We start from the raw sequence: 25,258 nt of genomic DNA on the forward strand, positions 1-25,258 counted from the left end.
AGTTTTAGGAAGTGCAGCCCAACAATGTATAAAGGAGAGATTGTCGTTAGAATGGGAACACCAGTATTGGACCAAGCTCGACGTCAGGCTGTTTGAGAACCTGTATGGTGAATCCGCCGCTCGTTTCGACAAGCTTGCATCTCCGAAGGGACATTGCATCGTACTTTTTAACAACAGAGGCACTGCAGTATCGTACTTATCCGCCGATTCCAATCTGGGACCTCCAATTAAAATTCCCCCCCCCCCCCCCCCCCCCACCACCATGTGGGAATTACTTAATGTGAACGAGTGCAGGTTGTGATGCATAGACGACGACAGAAGGGAAGTCTGGGGCAGGCCGTGAGTCGTGCACGGATAGCCAAAGCGATGAAGGCGACCACTCACCTAAATCGGGAAATGCGAGTTCGAATCCCGGCCCAGCATTGTCGTCATTCCATTATACAGCTGATGGTTGTCCGTATTCGCAACTGTGAATACATTTCCTGACGGCTGTAGTCGCCGCAGTGACTGTTCCTTCAGACATGCATACGTGCATTTCGCGTTCTACACATCGAAGTGTTGAATAATATATTAAACCTGTTTGGAATATAACGTTTCTTCTCACAAGTACAGAATTTTATGGCAAGTAAAATGCTATATATATTTTAGAACTATTTATGTAACACGTCCACAGTTATGTTTTTTGGTCGTGCGCCATCTTGTACCTTGAAAAAGAAGAAGAGTTTTTACCATAGAACACGTGATACTTGCATATGAACTGATTTTCTTTAATGTTTTAACAATGTTACCTGTCTTGATATTGGAAATTTGTGTTAGTTTCCAGTAGCTTCTGTTTCAAAATGTATTTAACTTGCAACTGGTTTTCAATAATACTTCTACTTGATTTGATTTCGATTACTGGTTATTGGCGTGTAGTAGGGTAGTAACGCAGTAGATTATTAACACGGTACTGACAAAACACACTATTAAATACGGTATTGATAAGTTTTTCTTTATTGTATCGATTTCTCTCGTTTGAATTTAAATCGAATATTTGTTCCTAGGTACATGATCTTGCTGTACCGTGGAACATCCTTTCACATTTGGAAAACTTTTCCGGAACTATTTTGGTGACTTCAGAAAAAAACTACAGCACATAAAAGTGCATACCATTAGTTTTAAATGAAATAAAAGATATTTTAAATTTCTATTAAGGTCTGGCCAAAAGCGGGTGTCTGAAAAATGTACCAATGTAGAATACTCTCCCATACAGCGTGTCGTTGACGTTTCCAAATCGAAACAGTGAACATGCATATGCCAGTCGAAGACGATCAAAGCTATCGACATTCCAACAACGAAACACAATCATTATTCTGATATAGTGAGGTAAGGGAACTAAGTGGCCGCTGACTAAAGGTCACAGCTATTCTGAATCGTAGGAGGATATTTGTAGGGCGACAATTACTGAACTATGTGAAATAAAATCGTCATAACACCTGAGCGGTTTGCTTTAGGACGTTCAAACTGCACGGTTGGCCGCGGGGTGTGGCGGGAATTAGTATATGCTGTATGCTTTGGTTTACCAACGGAACCCACTTTCATTTGGATGGCTTCGTCGATACGCAAAATTGGCGCATTTGGGAGACTGAGAATCCGCATTTCGCGATCGAGAAGTAACTATTGAAACTGCTGGGGAGTGCGACTGTTTTGGTGATTACCTTAGTGTAGTCAGCAGTTTGGGACTGATGGAGGAGACGAGTGCGTTGAGGGTGGCCAGCAGACCCGGCTCGAAGACGCGCCGCCCCCACTGCCGGAATTCGTTCTCCGGGTTCCGCTGGCAGTCGACCTGGATGCCGAAGGCGACGGACGCGATGACGTCAGTGGAGTAGCGGGCGCTCAGCTCCCGCATCTCGACCACCTCCCCGCGCGACGCTGGTCCCTCCAGCACCTCCGCCATCTCGCGGCCGCACTCCGCCATTGTCTGCAACGATAAGGGTCCAGCTTTGTTACTGACAGCGAATTATGTGGCTGTGATCGTCGGTAGAGGTTTCTCCAGGATATAAAAGTTGCCATATCTGACATCGCTGGACTGCTAAACTTGAAGACCTACTGTGCCCTAATAACTAAATTTTGCAAGATGTACCCCAAAAGTTCTGTATTCTAAACTATTGCTGGTTATAAGCTCAATAATATATTTTTGAAAGTAGATTACTTTGTACCTGAAAGGCAGGCTCATTCTATTGTTGATGTCGTCATCCTAGTTGCTGTTGTCCTCTTAAGATGGAATACAACCTACTGTGCACAACACTGTTCAAGGACCATTATTGGAAACGCTGTAATTGTCTCCTATTGGAACGCATAAGATTTAAATTTGGCTCATACACTCCTGGAAATGGAAAAAAGAACACATTGACACCGGTGTGTCAGACCCGCCATACTTGCTCCGGACACTGCGAGAGGGCTGTACAAGCAATGATCACACGCACGGCACAGCGGACACACCAGGAACCGCGGTGTTGGCCGTCGAATGGCGCTAGCTGCGCAGCATTTGTGCACCGCCGCCGTCAGTGTCAGCCAGTTTGCCGTGGCATACGGAGCTCCATCGCAGTCTTTAACACTGGTAGCATGCCGCGACAGCGTGGACGTGAACCGTATGTGCAGTTGACGGACTTTGAGCGAGGGCGTATAGTGGGCATGCGGGAGGCCGGGTGGACGTACCGCCGAATTGCTCAACACGTGGGGCGTGAGGTCTCCACAGTACATCGATGTTGTCGCCAGTGGTCGGCGGAAGGTGCACGTGCCCGTCGACCTGGGACCGGACCGCAGCGACGCACGGATGCACGCCAAGACCGTAGGATCCTACGCAGTGCCGTAGGGGACCGCACCGCCACTTCCCAGCAAATTAAGGACACTGTTGCTCCTGGGGTATCGGCGAGGACCATTCGCAACCGTCTCCATGAAGCTGGGCTACGGTCCCCCACACCGTTAGGCCGTCTTCCGCTCACGCCCCAACATCGTGCAGCCCGCCTCCAGTGGTGTCGCGACAGGCGTGAATGGAGGGACGAATGGAGACGTGTCGTCTTCAGCGATGAGAGTCGCTTCTGCCTTGGTGCCAATGATGGTCGTATGCGTGTTTGGCGCCGTGCAGGTGAGCGCCACAATCAGCACTGCATACGACCGAGGCACACAGGGCCAACACCCGGCATCATGGTGTGGGGAGCGATCTCCTACACTGGCCGTACACCACTGGTGATCGTCGAGGGGACACTGAATAGTGCACGGTACATCCAAACCGTCATCGAACCCATCGTTCTACCATTCCTAGACCGGCAAGGGAACTTGCTGTTCCAACAGGACAATGCACGTCCGCATGTATCCCGTGCCACCCAACGTGCTCTAGAAGGTGTAAGTCAACTACCCTGGCCAGCAAGATCTCCGGATCTGTCCCCCATTGAGCATGTTTGGGACTGAATGAAGCGTCGTCTCACGCGGTCTGCACGTCCAGCACGAACGCTGGTCCAACTGAGGCGCCAGGTGGAAATGGCATGGCAAGCCGTTCCACAGGACTACATCCAGCATCTCTACGATCGTCTCCATGGGAGAATAGCAGCCTGCATTGCTGCGAAAGGTGGATATACACTGTGCTAGTGCCGACATTGTGCATGCTCTGTTGCCTGTGTCTATGTGCCTGTGGTTCTGTCAGTGTGATCATGTGATGTATCTGACCCCAGGAATGTGCCAATAAAGTTTCCCCTTCCTGGGACAATGAATTCACGGTGTTCTTATTTCAATTTCCAGGAGTGTAGGTGCCTACAACATTCGTCTGTAATGGTGCAAGAGCGTGGATCCGTGCGACGCCACCCTCGGGCTTCAAACAGCAAGATGTCGACACAGGCCAGTGCTCACAAGCTCACGCGCTGCCTCAGCAGTAGAAACCACCGACAGTGCACGACATCCCGACATCCTGATGCGCATAATTCCTACTACAGAAAGCAACATGGGGCTACATCTTCCATTGCCCTGCATGGGAACGATGAACTCCCGGACAAGACGGTCGTAAGAGCCGACCAGCTGTTTCTAGTAAATGGTGCCCATAAACTGTTGATATTGTAGTTCGAGAGTAAGGCAAAGGCAATAACATAAGGTGTTAAAGGAGCTCTGTGCGTGAAATTTACAAAGGGAGGGATCTTTATGAAGAATTTCGCAACTTATATCATCAACTATGATCACCAAATTCTTCGAAAACACGAGAATGAGCAGAGATATATTCGATTATCTCGTCAATGAATTAAGGAGGGTCGTTGATGAAAAACTCACACTATTTCAAAAATGCACTAAATCCACAGATTTTGGAGAATGAAATTTTGTACCATGCTTTGCATGAAAGTAACAAATTTACATATAAAATCCTTTTATTATATATATTCAACTTTTTTTAAATGAAATTTGAAGTTTTATTTTCAAAAAATATTGTATGTTCCTTTTTCTCGGAAATTATTCAAGAGATTTCTACAAAAATTTCTCTGTTCCATCTCTTTATATGTTGTAAGCTTCTCTCATGAGGTTTTTGGAATAGGTCAAATAGGAGAATTTTCATAATTTTTTAATTACAATTCCACAAGTAGAATTTTAAATTCATGCAAAATTCCAACCACTTTGCCCCATATCTCAGCTTCCAATCAGTATTTCAAAATCCGCTCTTGAGACAACGTTAATTAGGTTTGCAGAAATATCTGCACGAAATTTCATAATTCTAGCATTCATAGAATCTGACGAAAAGGCACATAAACTTAAAAAAAAACTTTTCAGGAAACGCAATTCCAAGTTCAACCTAACTTTTTTCCTTATGTCACTTCTTCAGAAGGCAGCACATTTGTACTCTGGAGCGTATTTCCCTTCAAGGCTTCTCTTCTGGTTTCTTGTCTGTCTTCTTTCCTTTACCGGGTCTTCAACTGACTTTTCAGCTGCAGAGACTCGCTGTAAATCTATTTTTCTCAGGATGTCTTGAGTAAAATAATTTATCTTGAAGCCCATTCTTTATAATACCTTCATCCTTCCGACGTTCCCATCATTAAATACAGTGAGTGCATCATAAGTTGCAATTCTGACAACTGTAGCAGGTGCAAATGTGTTTTTAGGGCATCGTTTCCATATGAGTGAATTTAGAGACTCATTTGGATTTTGGGTTTTGCCATGAACACACTTTTTGAGAAGTGCAGGATCGGCCAAAGATGATCTATAAAACCAAAGAGTATGTATCACGGTCTTCTAGATCTATCCCGCACAAGTTTGGTTGAAAGTAATATAGAGAATCGTTCTTCTAATAATTTCCGGGTATGCAGCCGGATCCCGTCGACATTCTGCCACGATATTTCGGCCCAGAGACATCCGGCCATCATCAGGTGAGTACACAACTACTGAAGAGCCCAGGTGCAGTCGCGGTATTTATGCAGAAGTCACACAGAGATTCGTTGTTCACTGAGCTGGTATTGAAGTGCTGCTTCAAAACTTGGGCGTGGCAGAGAGGCCGCGTCACACTTTTAATTAAATTTCAGGAATTTCGGATGCGATTTCAACATTGAAACTTTGGGAACTTATTGTCCGTGAGTTGTACTAACAAATAAAAAATAAATTGAAAATTGACAGTTTTGGTCAATTTCATCAACGTCCCCCCTTAAAGACAACTTTTTCTTAATGTGACAACAAACATTTAGTGGTTGATAAGTGCAGTGTGGCTTGAGCAGCCGAGAGTGGACGCTCTGTATGTTTACGCCATAGCGCGACAAGATGCTGGCAAACCAATGCTGGAAATCAACGTTGAAATTCGCTTTTAGAAACGACTTCGCTAGACCAAATGCACGCGATGTCGAGAGCTTTTTCGAGGAAGAAGTCAAGATACCGGCTGCCGATATATTCGGCATCTACTTTTCGGTCGTAACGTGAAACTTATTACCGACGCTGTATGTCAAAGGGTTGTTTGGGAGATGAAACAAAGACTCCGCTTCTGCCACGCAGACGGAAATGTTGGCAACGTCGAGGCCGACAATGCCGGATTGGAACTGCAGCTATAAGCGTATCTGAGCTACCCTTAAAACTCCCAGCGGCATACGTCGTGGCGGCGGTCTGACCCTACACTACAGCGCAAGAACATGCGGCAGGAAAGTGGACGCAATTTAAGATGTATCCAGTCGTCAGAGGAGTACACTAGGTGCCCACTGTACTCCGATGACACATACCATAATACCTCGACATAGCAGGCTGCCGGGCCAAAACCATAAAAATCAGTGTGTGGCCGTATGTACAGGGCTATTACAAATGATTGAAGCGATTTCATAAATTCACTGTAGCTCCATTCATTGACATATGGTCACGACACACTACAGATACGTAGGAAAACTCATAAAGTTTTGTTCGGCTGAAGCCGCACTTCAGGTTTCTGCCGCCAGAGCGTTCGAGAGCGCAGTGAGACAAAATGGCGACAGGAGCCGAGGAAGCGTATGTCGTGCTTGAAATGCGCTCACATCAGTCAGTCATAACAGTGCAACGACACTTCAGGTCGAAGTTCAACAAAGATCCACCAACTGCTAACTCCATTCGGCGATGGTGTGCGCAGTTTAAAGCTTCTGGATGCCTCTGTAAGGGGAAATCAACGGGTCGGCCTGCAGTGAGCGAAGAAACGGTTGAACGCGTGCGGGCAAGTTTCACGCGTAGCCCGCGGAAGTCGACGAATAAAGCAAGCAGGGAGCTACACGTACCACAGCCGACGGTTTGGAAAATCTTATGGAAAAGGCTAAAGCAGAAGTCTTACCGTTTACAATTGCTACACGCCCTGACACCCGATGGCCAAGTCAAACGCTTTGAATTTTCGGCGCGGTTGCAACAGCTCATGGAAGAGGATGCGTTCAGCGCGAAACTTGTTTTCAGTGATGAAGCAACATTTTTTCTTAATGGTGAAGTGAACAGACACAATGTGCGAATCTGGGCGGTAGAGAATCCTCACGCATTCGTGCAGCAAATTCGCATCTCACCAAAAGTTAACATGTTTTGTGCAATTTCACGTTTTAAAGTTTACGGCTCCTTTTTCTTCTGCGAAAAAACGTTACAGGACACGTGTATCTGGACATGCTGGAAAATTGGCTCATGCCACAACTAGAGACCGACAGCGCCGACTTCATCTTTCAACAGGATAGTGCTCCACCGCACTTCCATCATTATGTTCGGCATTTCTTAAACAGGAAATTGGAAAACCGATGAATCGGTATGGTGGAGATCATGATCAGCAATTCATGTCATGGCCTCCACGCTCTCCTGACTTAACCCCATGCGATTTCTTTCTGTGGGGTTATGTGAAAGATTCAGTGTTTAAACCTCCTCTACCAAGAAACGTGCCAGAACTGCGAGCTCGCATCAACGATGCTTCCGAACTCAATGATGGGGACATGCTGCGCCGAGTGCGGGAGGAACTTGATTATCGGCTTGATGTCTGCCGAATCACTAAAGGGGCACATATCGAACATTTGTGAATGCCTAAAAAAACTTTTTGAGTTTTTGTATGTGTGTGCAAAGCATTGTGAAAATATCTCAAATAATAAAGTTATTGTAAAGCTGTGAAATCGCTTCAATCATTTGTAATAACCCTGTACATTGTGCTTGCTCGTCACCAACCATACGTATCCTGTATCGTTACTGATGACGGAAAATAGTGTCTTTATGCCAACATAAGGAAAAGAAAGGAACGGCTGAGCTCTAACAAGGCAGCAAATCTCCATACAAAGACCTAACTGCAACCACATAAGATCATTTTATGGATGTGGTGGAAGAGCGATGGCACTGTGCACTACGAATTGCTTCCCTAATGTGTAAGTGTCACTGCTGACATGTATTGTCAGTAACTGAGACGCCTGGCAGAGACAATCCAAGAACAATGAGCAGTAGGACTGCATGAAGCGCGCTAATCCGTGATAACACCTGCCCGCATTCTGCTAGACAGATAAAAACACTATACAGGAGTTGGCTTGGGAAGTCATTGTGCACCCTCCTTAGTCACTTGATTTTCATCTCTTCCCCTCCCTATAGAAGAACCGTCAAGTAACTTCCTTTCTGGATGAAAATGCACTCTGAACACGACTCAATGAGTTCTTTATAACAAGACCACGTGCGTTCTACAGTTGAGGAACTGAAAAGTTAGCAAGACTATTGTAAACGGTGAAGGAGAACATATTGCTGGCCGCTGTGGCCGAGCGGTTCTAGGCACTTGAGCACCGAACCGCGCTGCAGCTACGGTCGCAGGATCGAATCCTGCCTTGAGCACTGATGTGTGTGATGTCCTTAGGTTGTTGTTGTAGTGGTCTTCCGTCCTGAGACTGGTTTGATGCAGCTCTCCATGCTACTCTACCCTGTGCAAGCTTCATCATCTCCCAGTACTTACTGCAACCTACATCCTTCTGAATCTGCTTAGTGTATTCATCTCTTGGTCTCTCTCCACGATTTTTACCCTCCACGCTGCCCTCCAATACTAAATTTGTGATCCCTTGATGCCTCAGAGCATGCCCTACCAACCGGTCCCTTCTTCTTGTCAAGTTGTGCCACAAACTCCTCTTCTCCCCAATTCTATTCAATACCTCCTCATTAGTTATGTGATCTACCCATCTAATCTTCAGCATTCTTCTGTAGCACCACATTTCGAAAGCTTCTATTCTCTTCTTGTCTAAACTATTTATCGTCCATGTTTCACTTCCATATATGGCTACACTCCATACAAATACATTCAGAAACGACTTCCTGACACTTAAATCAACTCGATGTTAACAAGTTTCTCTTCGTCAGAAAAGTTTTCCCTTCCATTGCCATTCTACATTTTATATCCTCTCTACTTCGGCCATCATCAGTTATTTTGCTCCCCAAATAGCAAAACTCCTTTACTACTTTCAGTGTCTCATTACCTAATCTAATTCCGGCAGCATCACCCAACTTAATTCGACTACATTCCATTATCCTCGTTTTGCTTTTGTTGATGTTCGTCTTATATTCTCCTTTCAAGACACTGTCCATTCCGTTCAACTGCTCTTCCAAGTCCTTTGCTGTCTCTGACAGAATTACAATGTCATCGGCGAACCTCAAAGTTTTTATTTCTTCTCCATGGATTTTAATACCTACTCCGAATTTTTATTTAGTTTCCTTTACTGCTTGCTCAATATACAGATTGAATAACATCAGGGAGAGGCCACAACCCTGTCTCACTCCCATTGTAAGCACTGCTTCCCTTTCATGCCCCTCGACTCTTATAACTGCCATCTTGTCCTTAGTTTAGTTAGGTTTAAGTAGTTCTGAGTCTAGAGGACTGATGACCTCAGATGTTAAGTCTCATAGTGCTTAGAGCCATTTGAACCATTTGAGAACATATTATTGATGACTAAAATCTCTGTTATGTGTATCTGCTGTCTTTATTAAACTTACGAAAAAATACTATGAACTCATGCACCAGGCCCAATATTAAAAATACATAAACGTAGTGGCACAACTAGTGTAGCTTACAGATTACACTGCACTTGGCACTGAACTAGTTTGGATTTTTGGCAGTTCAGTTCAGTGGCTGGTGGGTGATGACTGGGAGAGCAAGAAGTGTGTGTGTGTGTGTGTGTGTGTGTGTGTGTGTGTGTGTGTGTGTATGTGTGAGTGCGCATTTTCGGGCGCATGCATCTTAAGTGTGTCTGCTGTGAAGCACCCTCCAACCTCCGCCACGTAACATTGGTAAAAGCACTCTCTGCAACTTTGGTAGGATTCAACTTCTACCATACAACATTGACAGGAAGCACTCTCTACCATATATCATTGCTACAAAGACTCGTTGCAATGCAACATTGGTATGAATCACGCTTTGCCATTGATGATTTCTTACAGCCACAGCCATCACGACCATGCCCTTACGTGTTGGTTACCTGGCCATTGCATTTGTTATGTTGCCATTGCATTCCATCCATTCTTCATTTGGTCCAGAATACCCATTGGCCTACTACTATTCTGTAGCAGACCTTCTAAGAAGCTTTTATTCTCTTCTTGTCCGAACTGCTTGTCGTCCACATTTCACTTTCGTACAAGACTACACGCCATTACTCCTTTTACTTTATCTGCTATCTTCAGAACTTCAAAGAGTGCATTCCACTCAACATATTTCATAAGTACATCCTTTTATGTTATTAATACCGCTATTTATATGACCTATACTGAATTAATGATCTGATAAAATATCCTCATATGATTGAATCAAGAACATTTGATCAGCTATGAAACAATGTTAACAAAAGTTATTTCAGATGAAATTATATATTTCTGAGACATATTAAGTCTCAGCTTTGTTTATGATAGTGAATACAAGCTGAAGCAATGAATTAAAATTTGTACCAACACTGGGATTCGAACAGGGATCTCCACTTACTAGGCAGATGCTCTAACCATTGCGCCACAAGACTCCAGATATGTTTATTTAAAAGGATTTATTGTCTTATTTTAATCTTTTATATTTTTTAATACTGACTGGTGTAATTAAAGATCAGCTAAAGTGCTTCGAAAATTATGTATTTTGTTTTGTTTGGGGTATAGATAAAACTCCCCCCATGAACCACTGACCTCGGCCATTGGTGGGGAGGCTTGCGAGCCTCAACGATACAGATAGCCGTACCGTAGGTGCAACCACAACGGAGGGGTATCTGTTGAGAGGCCAGACAAACGTGTGGTTCCTGAAGAGGGGCAGCAGCCTTTTCAGTAGTTGCAGGGGCAACAGTCTGGATGATTGACTGGCCTTGTAACATTAACCAAAATGGCCTTGCTGTTCTGGTACTGCGAACGGCTGAAAGCAAGGGGAAACTACAGCCGTAATTTTTCCCGAGGGCATGCAGCTTTACTGTATGATTAAATGATGATGGCGTCCTCTTGGGAAAAATATTCCGGAGGTAAAATAGTCCCCCATTCGGTTCTCCAGGCGGGGACTACTCAAGAGGACGTTGTTATCAGGAGAAAGAAAACTGGCGTTCTACGGATCGGAGCGTGGAATGTCAGATCCCTTAATCGGGCAGGTAGGTTAGAAAATTTAAATAGGGAAATAGATAGGTTAAAGTTAGATATAGTGGGAATTAGTGAAGTTCGGTGGCAGGAGGAACAAGACTTTTGGTCAGGTGAATACAGGGTTATAAATACAAAATCAAATAGGGGTAATGCAAGAGTAGATTTAATAATGAGTAAAAAAATAGGAGTGCGGGTAAGCTACTACAAACAGCATAGTGAACGCATTATTGTGGCCAAGATAGACACGAAGCCCACGCCTACTACAGTAGTACAACTTTATATGCCAACTAGCTCTGCAGATGGCGAAGAAATTGATGAAATGTATGATGAGATAAAAGAAATTATTCAGGTAGTGAAGGCAGATGAAAATTTAATAGTCATGGGTGACTGGAATTCAAGAGTAGGAAAAGGGAGAGAAGGAAACGTAGTAGGTGAACATGGATTGGGGCTAAGAAATGAAAGAGGAAGCCGCCTGGTAGAATTTTGCGCAGAGCATAACTTAATCATAGCTAACACTTGGTTCAAGAATCATGAAAGAAGGTTGTATACATGGAAGAACCCTGGAGATACTAAAAGGTATGAGACAGATTATATAATGGTAAGACAGAGATTTAGGAACCAGGTTTTAAATTGTAAGACATTTTCAGGGGCAGATGTGGACTCTGACCACAATCTATTGGTTATGAACTGTAGATTAAAACTGAAGAAACTGCTAAAAGGTGGGAAATTAAGGAGAAAGAAACAGGGGTTGTACAGGGTTTCAGGGAGAGCATAAGAGAACAATTGACGGGAATGGGGGAAAGAAATACAGTAGAAGAAGAATGGGTAGCTTTGAGGGATGAAATAGTGAAGGCAGCAGAGGATCAAATAGGTAAAAAGACGAGGGCTAGTGGAAACCCTTGGGTAACAGAAGAAATATTGAATTTAATTGATGAAAGGAGAAAATATAAAAATGCAGTAAATGAAGCATGCAAAAAGGAATACAAACGTCTCAAACATGCTATCGACAGGAAGTGCAAAATGGCTAAGCAGGGTTGGGTAAAGGAGAAATGTAAGGATGTAGAGACTTATCTCACTAGGGGTTAGATAGATACTGCCTACAGGAAAATTAAAGAGACCTTTGGAGAAAGGAGAGCCACTTGCATGAATATCAAGAGCTTTGATGGAAACCCAGTTCTAAGCAAAGAAGGGAAAGCGGAAAGGTGGAAGGAGTATATAGAGGGACTATACAAGGGCGATGTACTTGAGGACAATATTATGGAAATGGAAGAGGATGTAGATGAGGATGAAATGGGAGATATGATTTTGCGTGAAGAGTTTGACAGAGCACTGAAAGACCTGAGTCGAAACAAGGCCCTCGGAGTAGACAACATTCCATTAGAACTACTGACAGCCTTGGGAGAGACAGTCCTGACAAAACTCTACCATCTGGTGAGCAAGATGTATGAGACAGGCGAAATACCCTCAGACTTCAAGAAGAATATAATAATTCCAATCCCAAAGAAAGCAGGTGTTGAGAGATGTGAAAATTACCGATCTATCAGTTTAATAAATCACAGCTGCAAAATACTAACGCGAATTCTTTACAGACGAATGGAAAAACTGATAGAGGCCGACCTCGGGGAAGATCAGTTTGGATTCCGTAGAAATGTTGGAACAGGTGAGGCAATACTGACCCTAGGACGTATCTTAGAAGAAAGATTAAGGAAAGGTAAACCTACGTTTCTAGCACTTGTAGACTTAGAGAAAGCTTTTGACAATGTTGACTGGAATACTCTCTTTCAAATTCTGAAGGTGGCAGGGGTAAAATACAGGGAGCGAAAGGCTATTTACAATTTGTACAGAAACCAGATGGCAGTTACAGGAGTCGAGGGACATGAAAGAGAAGCAGTGGTTTGGAAGGGAGTGAGACAGGGTTGTAGCCTCTCCCAGATGCTATTCAATCTGTAAATTGAGCAAGCAGTAAAAGAAACAAAAGAAAAGTTCGGAGTAGGAATTAAAATCCATGGAGAAGAAATAAAAACTTTGAGGTTCGCCGATGACATTGTAATTCTGTCAGAGTCAGCAAAGGACCTGGAAGAGCAGCTGAACGGAATGGACAGTGTCTTGAAACGAGGATATAAGATGAACATCATCAAAAGCAAAACGAGGATAATGGAATGTAGTCGAATTAAATCGGGTGATGCTGCCGGAATTAGATTAGGAAATGAGACACTGAAAGTAGTAAAGGAGTTTTGCTATTTGGGGAGCAAAATAACTGATAATGGTAGAAGTAGAGAGGATATAAAATGTAGACTGGCAATGGCAAGGAAAGCGTTTCTGAAGAAGAAAAATTTGTTAACATCGAGTATAGATTTAAGTGTCAGGAGTTCGTTTGTGAAAGTATTTGTATGGAGTGTAGCCATGTATGGAAGTGAAACATGGACGATAAATAGCTTAGACAAGAAGAGAATAGAAGCTTTAGAAATGTGGTGCTACAGAAGAATGCTGAAGATTAGATGGGTAGATCACATAACTAATGAGGAGGTATTGAATAGAATTGGGGAGAAGAGGAGTTTGTGGCACAACTTGACTAGAAGAAGGGATCGTTTGGTAGGACATGTTCTGAGGCATCAAGGGATCACAAATTTAGCATTGGAGGGCAGCGTGGAGGGTAAAAATCGTAGAGGGAGACCAAGAGATGAACACACTAAGCAGATTCAGAAGCATGTAGGATGTAGTAAGTACTGGGAGATGATGAAGCTTGCACAGGATAGAGTAGGATGGAGAGTTGCATCAAACCAGTCTCAGGACTGAAGACCACAACATAGATAAAACTAGGGATAACATTTGACTATAGGAATGTGGGAAACTTCTTCAAACTAACATATAATTATCCAGTAGAAGAGTGTCCCAACAGGCAAGGTTTATCGAATATCGTTCTTGTCTTCCCAGTTAGATGGGGTACGTCCAGCCCTGTGAACTGGGTTTGCAGAAATCGTAACTCTGACTGTTTGCCGCTTTGTGTTCCACCACACTGTGTTCGATAAGGCGGAATGGACATCTTTTCCCGCCATAAAATTTGCGGTTTTCCGTCTTCTGGCAAGAGACAATGGCGTTTTTTCTCTCGAGCTGTTTGTTTTGGTCCAAACACGAAGGACGAGGTGCGATTGGAAAGTTTTAAGAATGGGCTTGTAATTGCACAATGGTGGTACTTACATGCTACTGTGATGCATCTCCTTCAAGACACTCCCCTTCTGACCGAACATACCGACTCCAAAGGTGTTTCCACTTTTGGAAACATTCCTGGAAATTTTTTTCCTGAAGTGTGTTAAGGATGCTCTCCGTATTTGTCTGGATGTCTTCAATCGAGACAAATCGCTTCCCTGTCAGTGAAAATTTGAGTTTAGGAACAGGTAGAAGTCCGCAGGGGCCAGATCAGGGGAATATGGCGGTTGTGGAAGCACAGGAATTCTGAATTTGGTCAAAAATTCAGCGACGGAGAAGGCACGATGAGTCGGAGCATTGCCATGGTGTATACCACCCACCTCCTGTCTTTCCACAATGCATGCCTTTTCTTTCGTACCTTTTCGCGCAAACGCTCAAGGAAACATTTGTAGTATACCTGGTTAATTGTCTGTCCTCCAGGGTAAATTCATGATGCACAATACCGGCAGAATCGAAAAAAAAACCACCAACTTTGTCTTCACCTTCAACCGACTTTGCCGTGCTTTTTCGGTCGTGGTGAACCTGGAGTTTTCCACTGCGAAGACTGCACTTTGGTTTCAGGATCATATCCATTTATTCGTCACCTGTAATTACACTGTTTAACAAATCTGGATCATTTTTAGTCCGGTTAATCAGTTCTTGGCACACTTCAAGTCGGTGTTGTCTCTGGTCGCTTGACAACACTTTTGGAATGAATTTTGCGGACACTCGATGCATGTTCAGATCTTCATTTAAAATCGGCTGAACTGCATAGAAACTTAAATTAAGTTCATCAGAAATCTCCCTAATTATAAGTCTACGATCAGAACGCACTAAGTAGTGAACTTTCACAACATTTTCATTCGTTTTTGAGATGGAAGGACGGCCGGACCGTGGTTCATCTTCAAATGATTCGCGGCCATTTTTAAATCTTTTGAACCAGACAAAAACATTTGACTGGCTTATACAATTATCTCCAAAGGCTATTTTCAATAGTTCGTAAGTCTCAGAAGCTGATTTCCCGGTTTTAAAAACAAAATTTCACACAAACTCGTTGCTCCGTTTTTACATCAATTTTCACGCACACAGAATCCGGCAACAAGCCCTAACAGACCCGCACTCAACCTGCTGCCACTACGAATTGAATAAAGGAAACGCAGTTTCCTGTCAGAGGGCATATAAGGACAAGACACTGACTCACTACGCACCCTCCATGGACCTGTCTACCAAACCAGTAAGCAGTAGCGGATCCATTCTTAAAACTTTCCAATCACACCTCGTATAGGTGAGTACACGTCATGTATAAAATGGCGGTGTTCTTTGCAATCTACTAATATCGGTTTGTGCAGTAGAACAATGTAGTTCGGAATAAGAATGCATATTTCAAAATATAGAAGATTATAAGGTGTAGAACTGATTGGGGTACTTCTAAATAAAGAACCTACATCGGATAGTGAGCCAAAACACAGTTGACTGCAGTTGGTCGATGTTAGTAAATTCCATGTTCCGTGAACTACTTTTTCGCACAAATGGCAGAAGGAACATCGTAATGATGTGGATTGAGTCACTTTACACCCGCATTATACATACATACATAAATATGATTACAATCTGAGCAATAACAATTGATTTTGTTTCGGTGTATAGTTATGAGTTAGTAATTCCTGCCAATCACCTGCCACAAAGTTACCATGATTCGTAGTTCAAGTATGGCGGAATTAAGTCATTTTAGGAGTTACAATATGTGTTTTTTTCCGGTTTAAATTATAAATATGCCGGGCAGTAGTCTCACCTGGAACATCATCTTCATTTTTCCAGATGTAAACGTGGGCGTCAACTTCACACGTAACCTGCGCCATTTGTTCCCACGAATAGCAAAAAGGTGTTGGCTTATGGGTTCGTTCTCGTTTACGAGTGCCATTCTGTCTTGGAAGGTCCAGAAGTCCTTGACGAGAATGCAACGGATCAAATCCGGATCCAGTACGACCAGGGTTGGTCGAGTGAAGAAATATATTCCGCCGAAACGATTGCCTGGAAAAAAAGTTTCAAATGATAAACTCGATAATATTGTATATAAAACGAAAATCTGCCCAATTTTGACATTGTGTATGCACACATAGATACTCTGCAAACTTCTGTCAAATTCATGGCAGAAAAGTATTTAGAGATATGCGTCCATGAACAAAAACTATGGAAATTTTCACAGTAAGTAATCCACTAGCCTCTATACTATAGTTTATAACTATGAGGATGTACACTGTTATTCTGGCCGTCGTGTAACCCATTGAGTACCAATAGTTTCTGCATGAAACCAACATTATATTATTATTATTATTATTTGGAAGTTCCAGTGCTTTCGCATGAAACATCTGATGCTATTGCAAGTCAGAGACATCTAGTGGTACACTGAGGTGTTATGTGATTGTAGGAGATTGTGACGTGTATTTTTTTATGTTGATCATGTTGAGGAGGTCATTAATAGTCAAAATAAGTATATCTAAAGTAACTGTAACGTAAATTTGAGTTTGCACTACTGCTATTACATGTGCTTTCTAAACTGAATCACTAGAGCATTCAGTACATTTGATAAAATTCATTAAATTTTAGGTCCGTTTTTTACTTGTTGTTTTGGACTATAATTTGTTTTAGGCACTATGAGATCATAGAAGTTTCGATGTGTGGGATTGTGTCTAGGAAAAATGTGAAATAGCTTTCAAGGGGTGGTTGAAAACTGTATGTCCCAGTGGTTCCAAAATAAAACCACAACATTAATATAATTTGGATTGTTTACTTTTCACTAATGTACTGTTGTATTCGTTGTTTACTATTTAGGTGAAAGTTAATTTTGTGAAAAAATTTAAAATTATATTCCCAAGTCAAACCACCTCTTTAAAACAATTTGTTGTTTACTTTTTGAGTAATTATTCTGTTTTCGTTGCTCACTACAATGAGAAAGGTCAATTTTGTGAAAAATATAAATTTTTTATGTTGTTGGCACTCAAAGAGTTCTTGGATCCACTTTACTGCGCTCATAGGAATCTTTTCCAGGTAGCTTGATGTTGATGAGGATAAAAGATGAACTGAGCTAATTTCTTTCTCCTCTGGAGTGGCTAGAATGGTATCCACTTAAGAATGAAAGAATGACTTGGTTTATGACATGGAAGAAATTTAGAGGCACGACAAACTGTCACATGTTCACTTACCGACCTCACTAGGCTTCATTAAAATGTATTTCTTGCCCTTATTTATTCAGGGTAATTTAGGGACCTAGTCCTACCATTTTGTATACATAGGCGTAAACATTGCTTACATGTTACAAGGCTGAGGCTGGGGAGGTAGTGTCATGAAGGAGACAATGGTCACCGACATTCACACCCCAAGGACACATTTACCTCTTAGCTGGCAAGACACGTGACAATTTATGGTTGTGCAAATCAGAAAACAAAGAATAGGAGAAATATATCTTTTCACTCTTCATTACGTCTTTCGACTGGTATGATGTGGCACTTCGTCATTTGCTGTCTTGTGCTAATATATTCAAACCTACATAACTACTATATCCAACATCGTCTTTAATTTGTTCTACTTACTCTAGTCTATTATTCCCCCCCCCCCCCCCACCCTCTCACCACCACTACCTTTTACAGCCCTAAGTTAATTGTTCCTGGTTGACATATCAAATTTTCCTCCGGCTTTCGAACATATTTAAAAAGTGCAACATCAAGTTGCGACGGTAGAACAAAGGTAAAACATAAATGCTGTTCTCATTTCATTAGGGCTCACATTCTGCATTTAAGAGTTTCTGATTTTTGCATATGAAGCTATCACTGGATGCTGCGAGAGAGGTGCTGGATATTTTACAAAGCTGCTTATGTGTCCATCTTTGTGTGAAAGTGGACAAAGATTACAGAAATTCATTTATAATAAAGGAAATGAAGTTGTAAGAGAAATTCAAAGCTGAAGCATATTATTCAAATACTTAATAATTTTTTTGTTGGTCTTCACTTCCATTTAGATTATCCGCGTATTTATTTTATTAAAGACTTTACACACCACATTTTGTAATTATTGCCCACAACTTGTACCAGTTTCATCTGTGTCACACGTTGTAATGTTGCCATGCAGTCTTCCCACACACGTAGCCATCTGCATCCAATTATTTAATGGATATTGAAGGTTTCTCAATGTTTGATACTGACTGTGTGTGATACTATATCTCTGTCAGTATTTTTCCCTCACCCTTGTTCTGTATTACCAAAACAATGTAAATAGAAATTACAGGTGGCGAGAAATCTGTTTCCCGTTTCGTAAATCTGTAATCCGAGGTATCCTTGAAAGAGAATGCTGTTTAAACGAACTCCATACCCATTCTGAAGCAATGGTATGGTAGAAGTTTAAGCGCCTTTGTTGCTTGATGTTTCGGTTACTCAGTCTAATATGATTCTGATCCTGTGACATTTCACTCATGGCCACCCAGTTGTGCTCGTCCCGTGGTTAATAGGCCCCCATAGACGGCTTAACCAGTTGGCTGCCCCCCCACCCCCATTTGGGTCTGACCTGACCCTTTCGCCTTTGTGAGGGCGATTTTATAGCAGTCAGGTCCGTGGCATTAATGTGTCGGTTTTCCTGACAGACCTCTACCTGTTTACCCAACTGTTACCTGCCAGCTCATACTCTTGTCAGTGCAGGCAAGTAAGAGTGTGCCCACACAAATTCAGACAGGTCTCCGACCCACTCAGCGGTGACGGGAGGGGGAGATTCAAAAATGGCTCTGAGCACTATGGGACTTAACTTCTGAGGTCATCAGTCCCCTAGAACTTAGAACTACTTAAACCTAACTAACCTAAGGACATATACACACATCCATGCCCGAGGCAGGATTCGAACCTGCGACCGTAGCAGTAGCGCGGTTCCAGACTGTAGCGCCTAGAACCACTCGGCCACTCCGGCCGTCGGAGGGGGAGATGGTGGGGGTCAGGTAGCAAGTCTGGCTGTGAATGGATGGCTTAATAAGTACGCTTGAGTCATTTTCTGGTATCGAAGGTGACAGGGGCTGTTTCCCAGTCTGGGGGTAGCATTATCTAAATAAGCTATGGTCTGAGTCTACTAGACTGGTTTAAGGGCTTGTCACTTTCCATGATGGCAGGTATCTTCCAATATCACTAGGAAAGAAATTCTGAGTGTCTCAGCAGGAAGCAGCACTTCGCAGAGGAGTGTCATTAGTGAGAACAGGAAATGACCAATGAAAATGCTTGCACTCTGCTGCCGAGATTGGTTTGCTAAAAGCTGTTAAGCTGGGTTTACACTAGCATGTCGTCTGCATAAGTCATCGCTGCAAGTTACTACGAGCCACTTGCTGCTGCGATTCCACAGCACTCGGAAGAAATAAGCAAGAAGTTCTGCAACATGTGTTTTTAGTCTGAGTGCGGGAGCAAGTAAAATGACGAGCAGGCGGCTCAGATATACTGCAGGTCTTCTAATTATTAAAAAGAATGCGAGCAAGAAAACGAGAAGAATCTGGTTTAGTGATTGGATACTGAGAAGACCACAGTATGGAACCTGCAATAACCTGTTGCAAGAACAGAGTATTGAGGACATGGAAAGCTTCGAAAACCTTTGTAGAATCACTACAAAACGATGTGAAGTATTTGGTGACATAGATACGAGACGTCATTTCAAATCAGGACCCAACATTTCACACAGCTATTTCAGCGAAGATGCGATTACTTGGCACGCAACGATTTATCGCTACAGGTGAGCTACGAATTAGACAGCACTTTTTATTTTCCAGAATGAGATTTTCACTCTGCAGCGGAGCGTGCGCTGATATGAAACTTCCTGGCAGATTAAAACTGTGTGCCGGACCGAGACTCGAACTCGGGACCTTTTTCCTTTCGCGGGCAAGTGCTCTACCAACTGAGCACTCTACCCAAGCACGACTCACGTCCCGTCCTCACAGCTTTACTTCTGCCAGTACTTCGTCTCCTGCCTTCCAAACTTAACACAAGCTCTCCTGCGAACATTGCAGAACTAGCAAGGTAGAGCACTTGCCCGCGAAAGGCGAAGGTCCCGAGTTCGAGTCTCGGTCCGGCACACAGTTTTAATCTGCCAGGAAATTTTACTTTTTATTTATTTGTATGAAACATACATTTTAAAAAAAGTGGAATTCCGAAATACTAACTTTGTAGGAGACTCATACAGGTCCCCGATGTACCTGTTTCGCATGCCTGGGAGCACTATTTCTCTAATCATACCTGATATATGTGGAGTCATTTTTTATGTCATGGAAAGAGAACTTATTTAAACATTTGTGAAAGCACAGCACAGAAAGTAAATTAAATTTTTATTGCATAAAGTAGTTCCTTCTACTTTTCAAAATAATCTGGTCAGCACTGAAAACACGTAGATTTGTTGCTGTTCTCCAAGGGCGAGAAGGAGCGCTATGTCTGGATCAGAAACCTGTCGCCCTATTTTCCCAGTAGTTATCAAACCACGATGGTGTTCGGCATTCTTACGATAGGTGCCTAAATTGTTTTACCAAGAGTTAGTATCTAGAAAGGCACCGGAATGACTGTTCGATCCAGGAACTGGTAAATGTGGAAATGCCTACAGAGGATAAGAAGTTCTTTTGCGCTGACTCCAGGTGCCCCCTCAGCTCCTGTGGCACATTGTGAAGGTAACCCTGATGTCTCTCACAAACCTTCATAGAACGGCACGCACTGTGTGTGGCAGCATGTACCGTCGTACGACTCCTCAGAGGGAATTACACCACGCCAGGTCTTTTACGTGGACACAGTGTTCAGGAGAGCTAATGTGAACGTCGAAGTGCTGACTGATGTTGACGTGCTGCTCTTCTTCGAATGTGGGATTCACGTGGGACTCTGCCAGTGCGTATATAGCCACACCATGGCGAACAATCCACAAATGAGCGAGGAGGAGTTTATGCCATCTGATGATATAAGTTACAGTTTCTACTTGGATGTACGCAATCTCTATGGGCACGCCATGCCAACAATCTCTACATCTGGACGGTACTGCTGGCTGTTCAGAGTGGAAGCCGTCAGATTGGGAGAAAACATCCATGATATGGCTGCAGATTCTGGTGAAGGATTTGTCTTGGGGGCAGACCTGGCATCTCCTACCTCATCTGCATGGTGTGCAAAGTGACTTGCCACTGTGTCGAGAGCGCCTAGTCCAGCGCGATGGTTCCATCTGAAACCTGATGGTAACACTGGGGCTATCAGTGATGTAAACGAGCGATACGTATAGTTTGCTGAGAGAAAAAGGTGTTAGAATCTTGTTGGATCAAATGCATGTTATAGAAAAAAATTGTTTCCGAAAAAATGGATTTTCAATAAAGACGTATAACAAATATCTATTCTAAGATGGAATTTAATCAAAAGTAAGTATGACACTATCTCTGCGAGTGGTCATGGGGAAAATAATGGATTTAAATAATATTTACGTCCAGTCATACCTTTCAGTTGCCAGTAGGCGTCAACTATATCCAATGGCATTGAGAGCTTGCCCACAAAACTTTTGTAGACGTTACCAAAGGGGAACTGCGGTTCCAGATAGGGCGCTCCCTTCTTCTTCCAGTACTTGTACGAGTGGGAGAACCACACGTACGCCGCCGCCACTACCAGTGACAGGGCTACCAACAGCTCTGTGAGCCACGACTCTGCGTAGAAAGCCATGTTGAAGAATCTGAAACAGAACCGGATATAAGTGAAATGAGTGTGACGTCTCCTTGCTTCCTTGTAACATCTCGTCCTTCCGTCGCATTGTACCGTCCTTTTACTAGCATGTAAAATAACTGTCACCACCAGAAAGGAACTTTCCAGTGTCATTATTATCACCTCATTTTATATGCGATGTTTACAGACTGTAGCCTATGATGTTTGCTGCATTATGCGAGCAGCCATAGAACTCCTAGGTGCGAAAGGGAATTGTTGTTTGTACCCATTTAGGCCAGTGGTGTTTTGTGTAAAGGAAGCTTTGGCTGCAGCTGAAAAAGAAATCATCGTTATCACCATCATTCAGACCAAGAAGCATATGGTCTTTTGAAATGCCCCTGTAGCTGAAGCAGATAGTGAATCCTGCGATTGTGGGGCAGAGGTATATGCTGCGCATATAAATGCAGCATGTGAAGATACTCGAAAGATTATTGCGAACAGAATTAAGATAAATGTGGAAGTCACATTACTGCTATAGCGCACAGAATCGCAGAGGGGGGGGGGGGGGGGCTCATTGTACAGATCATCGGCCAGTTTAATAACCAATAGAACATCTGTCTTTCTGTAGGTATATTACAGAATATTGATCAAGGTTTGAGCGACGAATCGATTTCCGTCAAAGCTTTTTCCGCTGCCACGATATAAGTAAAATGGTTCGAAAGATAACAATATAATAAAAGACCTATACCGGATTAGACTCTGGCTGAGTAAAAAAAAAAAAAAAAAAAAACTTCATCGTTTGCCAAGGTATGGCGATTATGGCAGAGTAAATGTTGGAAACCAGAGTGAAAAATGGTCCTCTGAAAGCACAGGAAAAGGCGAATATGTACTGGGCAGTTAGGGATATAAAAGAATAAAACAAGTTAACTAGCTTTTCGGCCTACCTGGCAGCTTCAGAGACATTTAATTCAAAATAAATTTTATTCGACCTTATTTACGTCTTAAATGTATTTCCCCAATGCAGTGAGCTCTTCTAGCTGCGTAGTGTTGGTACACCTACGCCTTGCACTTTATATGCTGAAGTCCGTGATCCTTTGACCCAAATGGTTCAAAAATGGTTCAAATGGCTCTGAGCACTATGGGACTTAACTTCTGAGGTCATCAGTCCCCTAGAACTTAGAACTACTTAAACCTAACTAACCTAAGGACATCACACACATCCATGCCCGAGGCAGGATTCGACCCTGCGACCGTAGCGGTCTCGCGGTTCCAGACTGTAGCGCCTAGAACCGCTCGACCACCTTTGATCCTAATCTACACTATTCGCCAGCCGTAGTAAATAACATATAGCATCATACGGCTGAAGAGCATACAGGTCAATATCTAAAAACGTTTTACTGAGGGGATATAATTCCTTTGGTGGCTGCATTATATTACATGACATGGGTACTGATACTAACAAGTAAAAAAAGCACGAATACGTCGGAAAGTTTTGATCTGAATGTCTTTGAAGCTGTCTTGTAAGTCCCTCCTTTTACGTCCCTAACTTTGCCCTAGTTTTGGAAAATATTGAGGTTGTACAGACAACGCATTTATACTGGAACAAACTACGTAAGGTCGAATGGAGCTTAGCTAAGATACCTATATTCTGTAATTTCAAATTATCCATTACGGATTTGAGATTACTGTTGTAGTAACTGGTAGCGTGCAACCATAATTTTTGTCCTACACACAACTCAGCAACTTGTTTTGGAGAGGCAATGCTAAAAAGTACTCCAACGCAGTTGCGGCGTTCACAAGATGGAATGGAATGAAAACATACTGGGCTGTGTGTCCTCGTCTTACATTAAGATCTACAACTTCTGCCAGTGGTCGCGTCATCTCACACCGCACACCGCACCAGGCCTTACCCTGCTGATTGCTATGTGCTCTAAGAATGTCAAGTTGACGCTTCAGCAGGTGTCCAGGTAATTGTTACGAACTCACGATAATACAACGTGAACGCAGTTACTAACTCAACCAAAATGCTGTTCTACAGGTGGCCTACATTTTCCTCATTTCTGAGCCATGCTGCAGCTCGTGTTAGTGTTGTTTGTAGGTTGGAGGCCAGACTGTATCCTTTAGTTGGCATGGTTGCAGTTGTCTGTCTTCTTCTCATCTTGACTGGCGCCACTCGTTTCACAAGCGTTGCCTGTCAGCTAGTGGCAGCAGCGGTGGTTATCGATATGCAGTAATTGTTGCTCTATCTTTGGGGCGACGTTGTTGTTTTTCCATGTCGTGTGAGTGTAGCACTTTGGTTGGGGACTCAGGAAGAGCCAGGTCCGCGCAGTGCGGGAACACGCTGGCACTGCTGGTGGCGCACATAGACTGCCGGATGGAAGGGCTGTGGTCGTGAAGGTGCACGACCTCGTCGTAAACCAGATCCTGCAGGCTTTAAGATGAGTGCATTTCAATCCAAGTAGAGAAACCCCCACCATTGTGACATCTCGCGATTCTCGAGTGACTTGGGTTCGTGTTGCTGCTCGGAGTGTTGCCGAGGCGAAGAGCAGCGAGTGGAGCGCTTGGGGAAGGCGGATCTGATTAGCTTTCCTCGACTTCTTGTCACTATTTACTGCGTTCAGCTTGTTACAATTTGTTAAGTTCAACCAGCTGTACTTTTCTTGCCTGGTGGCCGCTAACGCCCCAGTTACCTGCCCTGGGGGTTAGTGTGTGTAACGGCAGTGTACGTTTCCTCGCCTTGCCGCTGCTGTCTTGTAAGGCGTGTAGTTTTGACAGATTTCTCGATTGTAGGCCGTTTGTGATTCTTCTACTCTGGTGGTAGTGATTCCTTTCCTCGTTCCGGGCGCTCTAAGCACACTATTCTGGGGGCGTAGTCCAGTCCACCGGTTCTGGCTTTGGCGTATTGTTCCATTCCTGCGTTTGGTTTATTGGACGTCAGGTGGCTTCAACAAGATTATCATTAGTCATTCGTTAGACTGCCACTAGTCTGAGTTACCATCTTGTGAAGTGAATGCAACTCTTGGCTGCCTACCTCATCGCTCGCGAAAGTGTTTGTTGCCGGACCTTCTCAGAGGTCGATTCCTGGAGCACCGTCTGTGACTGGATCTTGCGTTTTATTATTGTAATGCCTACATTAAAGGTTATGTATGTACAAGATTACCATCATCTCATTTGACCCGTTTGGTGGTCAGTTTCTTTTAATTAACCTTTGCTTGTATTTGCTGTTTTACAGCAGATTTCTAAATTTTTTATATAATGGCCGTTCCTGTTGTGTAAGGCCTTCAGCTGTGATTGTGGTCACTTGCTTTGAAAAAATAATTTGATATTTGTACTTTAGCAGTAAACGTTAAAACCTT

The 25,258-nt window shown here is 43.2% G+C and overlaps 1 protein-coding gene across 2 annotated transcripts in view; it reads right to left on the reverse strand.

Moving 5' to 3' along the window:
- The window catches only part of LOC126483872 (cytochrome P450 6k1-like), a 68,016-nt gene that overhangs the window by 26,887 nt on the left and 15,871 nt on the right, over positions 1 to 25,258 (reverse strand). For both annotated transcript variants that reach the window (XM_050107115.1, XM_050107114.1), the window contains exons 2-4: positions 21,704 to 21,933; positions 16,019 to 16,257; positions 1,698 to 1,960 (exon numbers count right to left, since the gene is read on the reverse strand). In XM_050107115.1, the coding sequence (XP_049963072.1) occupies positions 1,698 to 1,960; positions 16,019 to 16,257; positions 21,704 to 21,923 (722 nt within the window). In that variant the 5' untranslated portion in view covers positions 21,924 to 21,933. The remainder of the gene's footprint in view (positions 1 to 1,697; positions 1,961 to 16,018; positions 16,258 to 21,703; positions 21,934 to 25,258) is intronic.

Source organism: Schistocerca serialis, chromosome 6, assembly GCF_023864345.2.
Source record: "Schistocerca serialis cubense isolate TAMUIC-IGC-003099 chromosome 6, iqSchSeri2.2, whole genome shotgun sequence".
Classification (NCBI taxonomy): Eukaryota; Metazoa; Arthropoda; class Insecta; order Orthoptera; family Acrididae; genus Schistocerca; species Schistocerca serialis.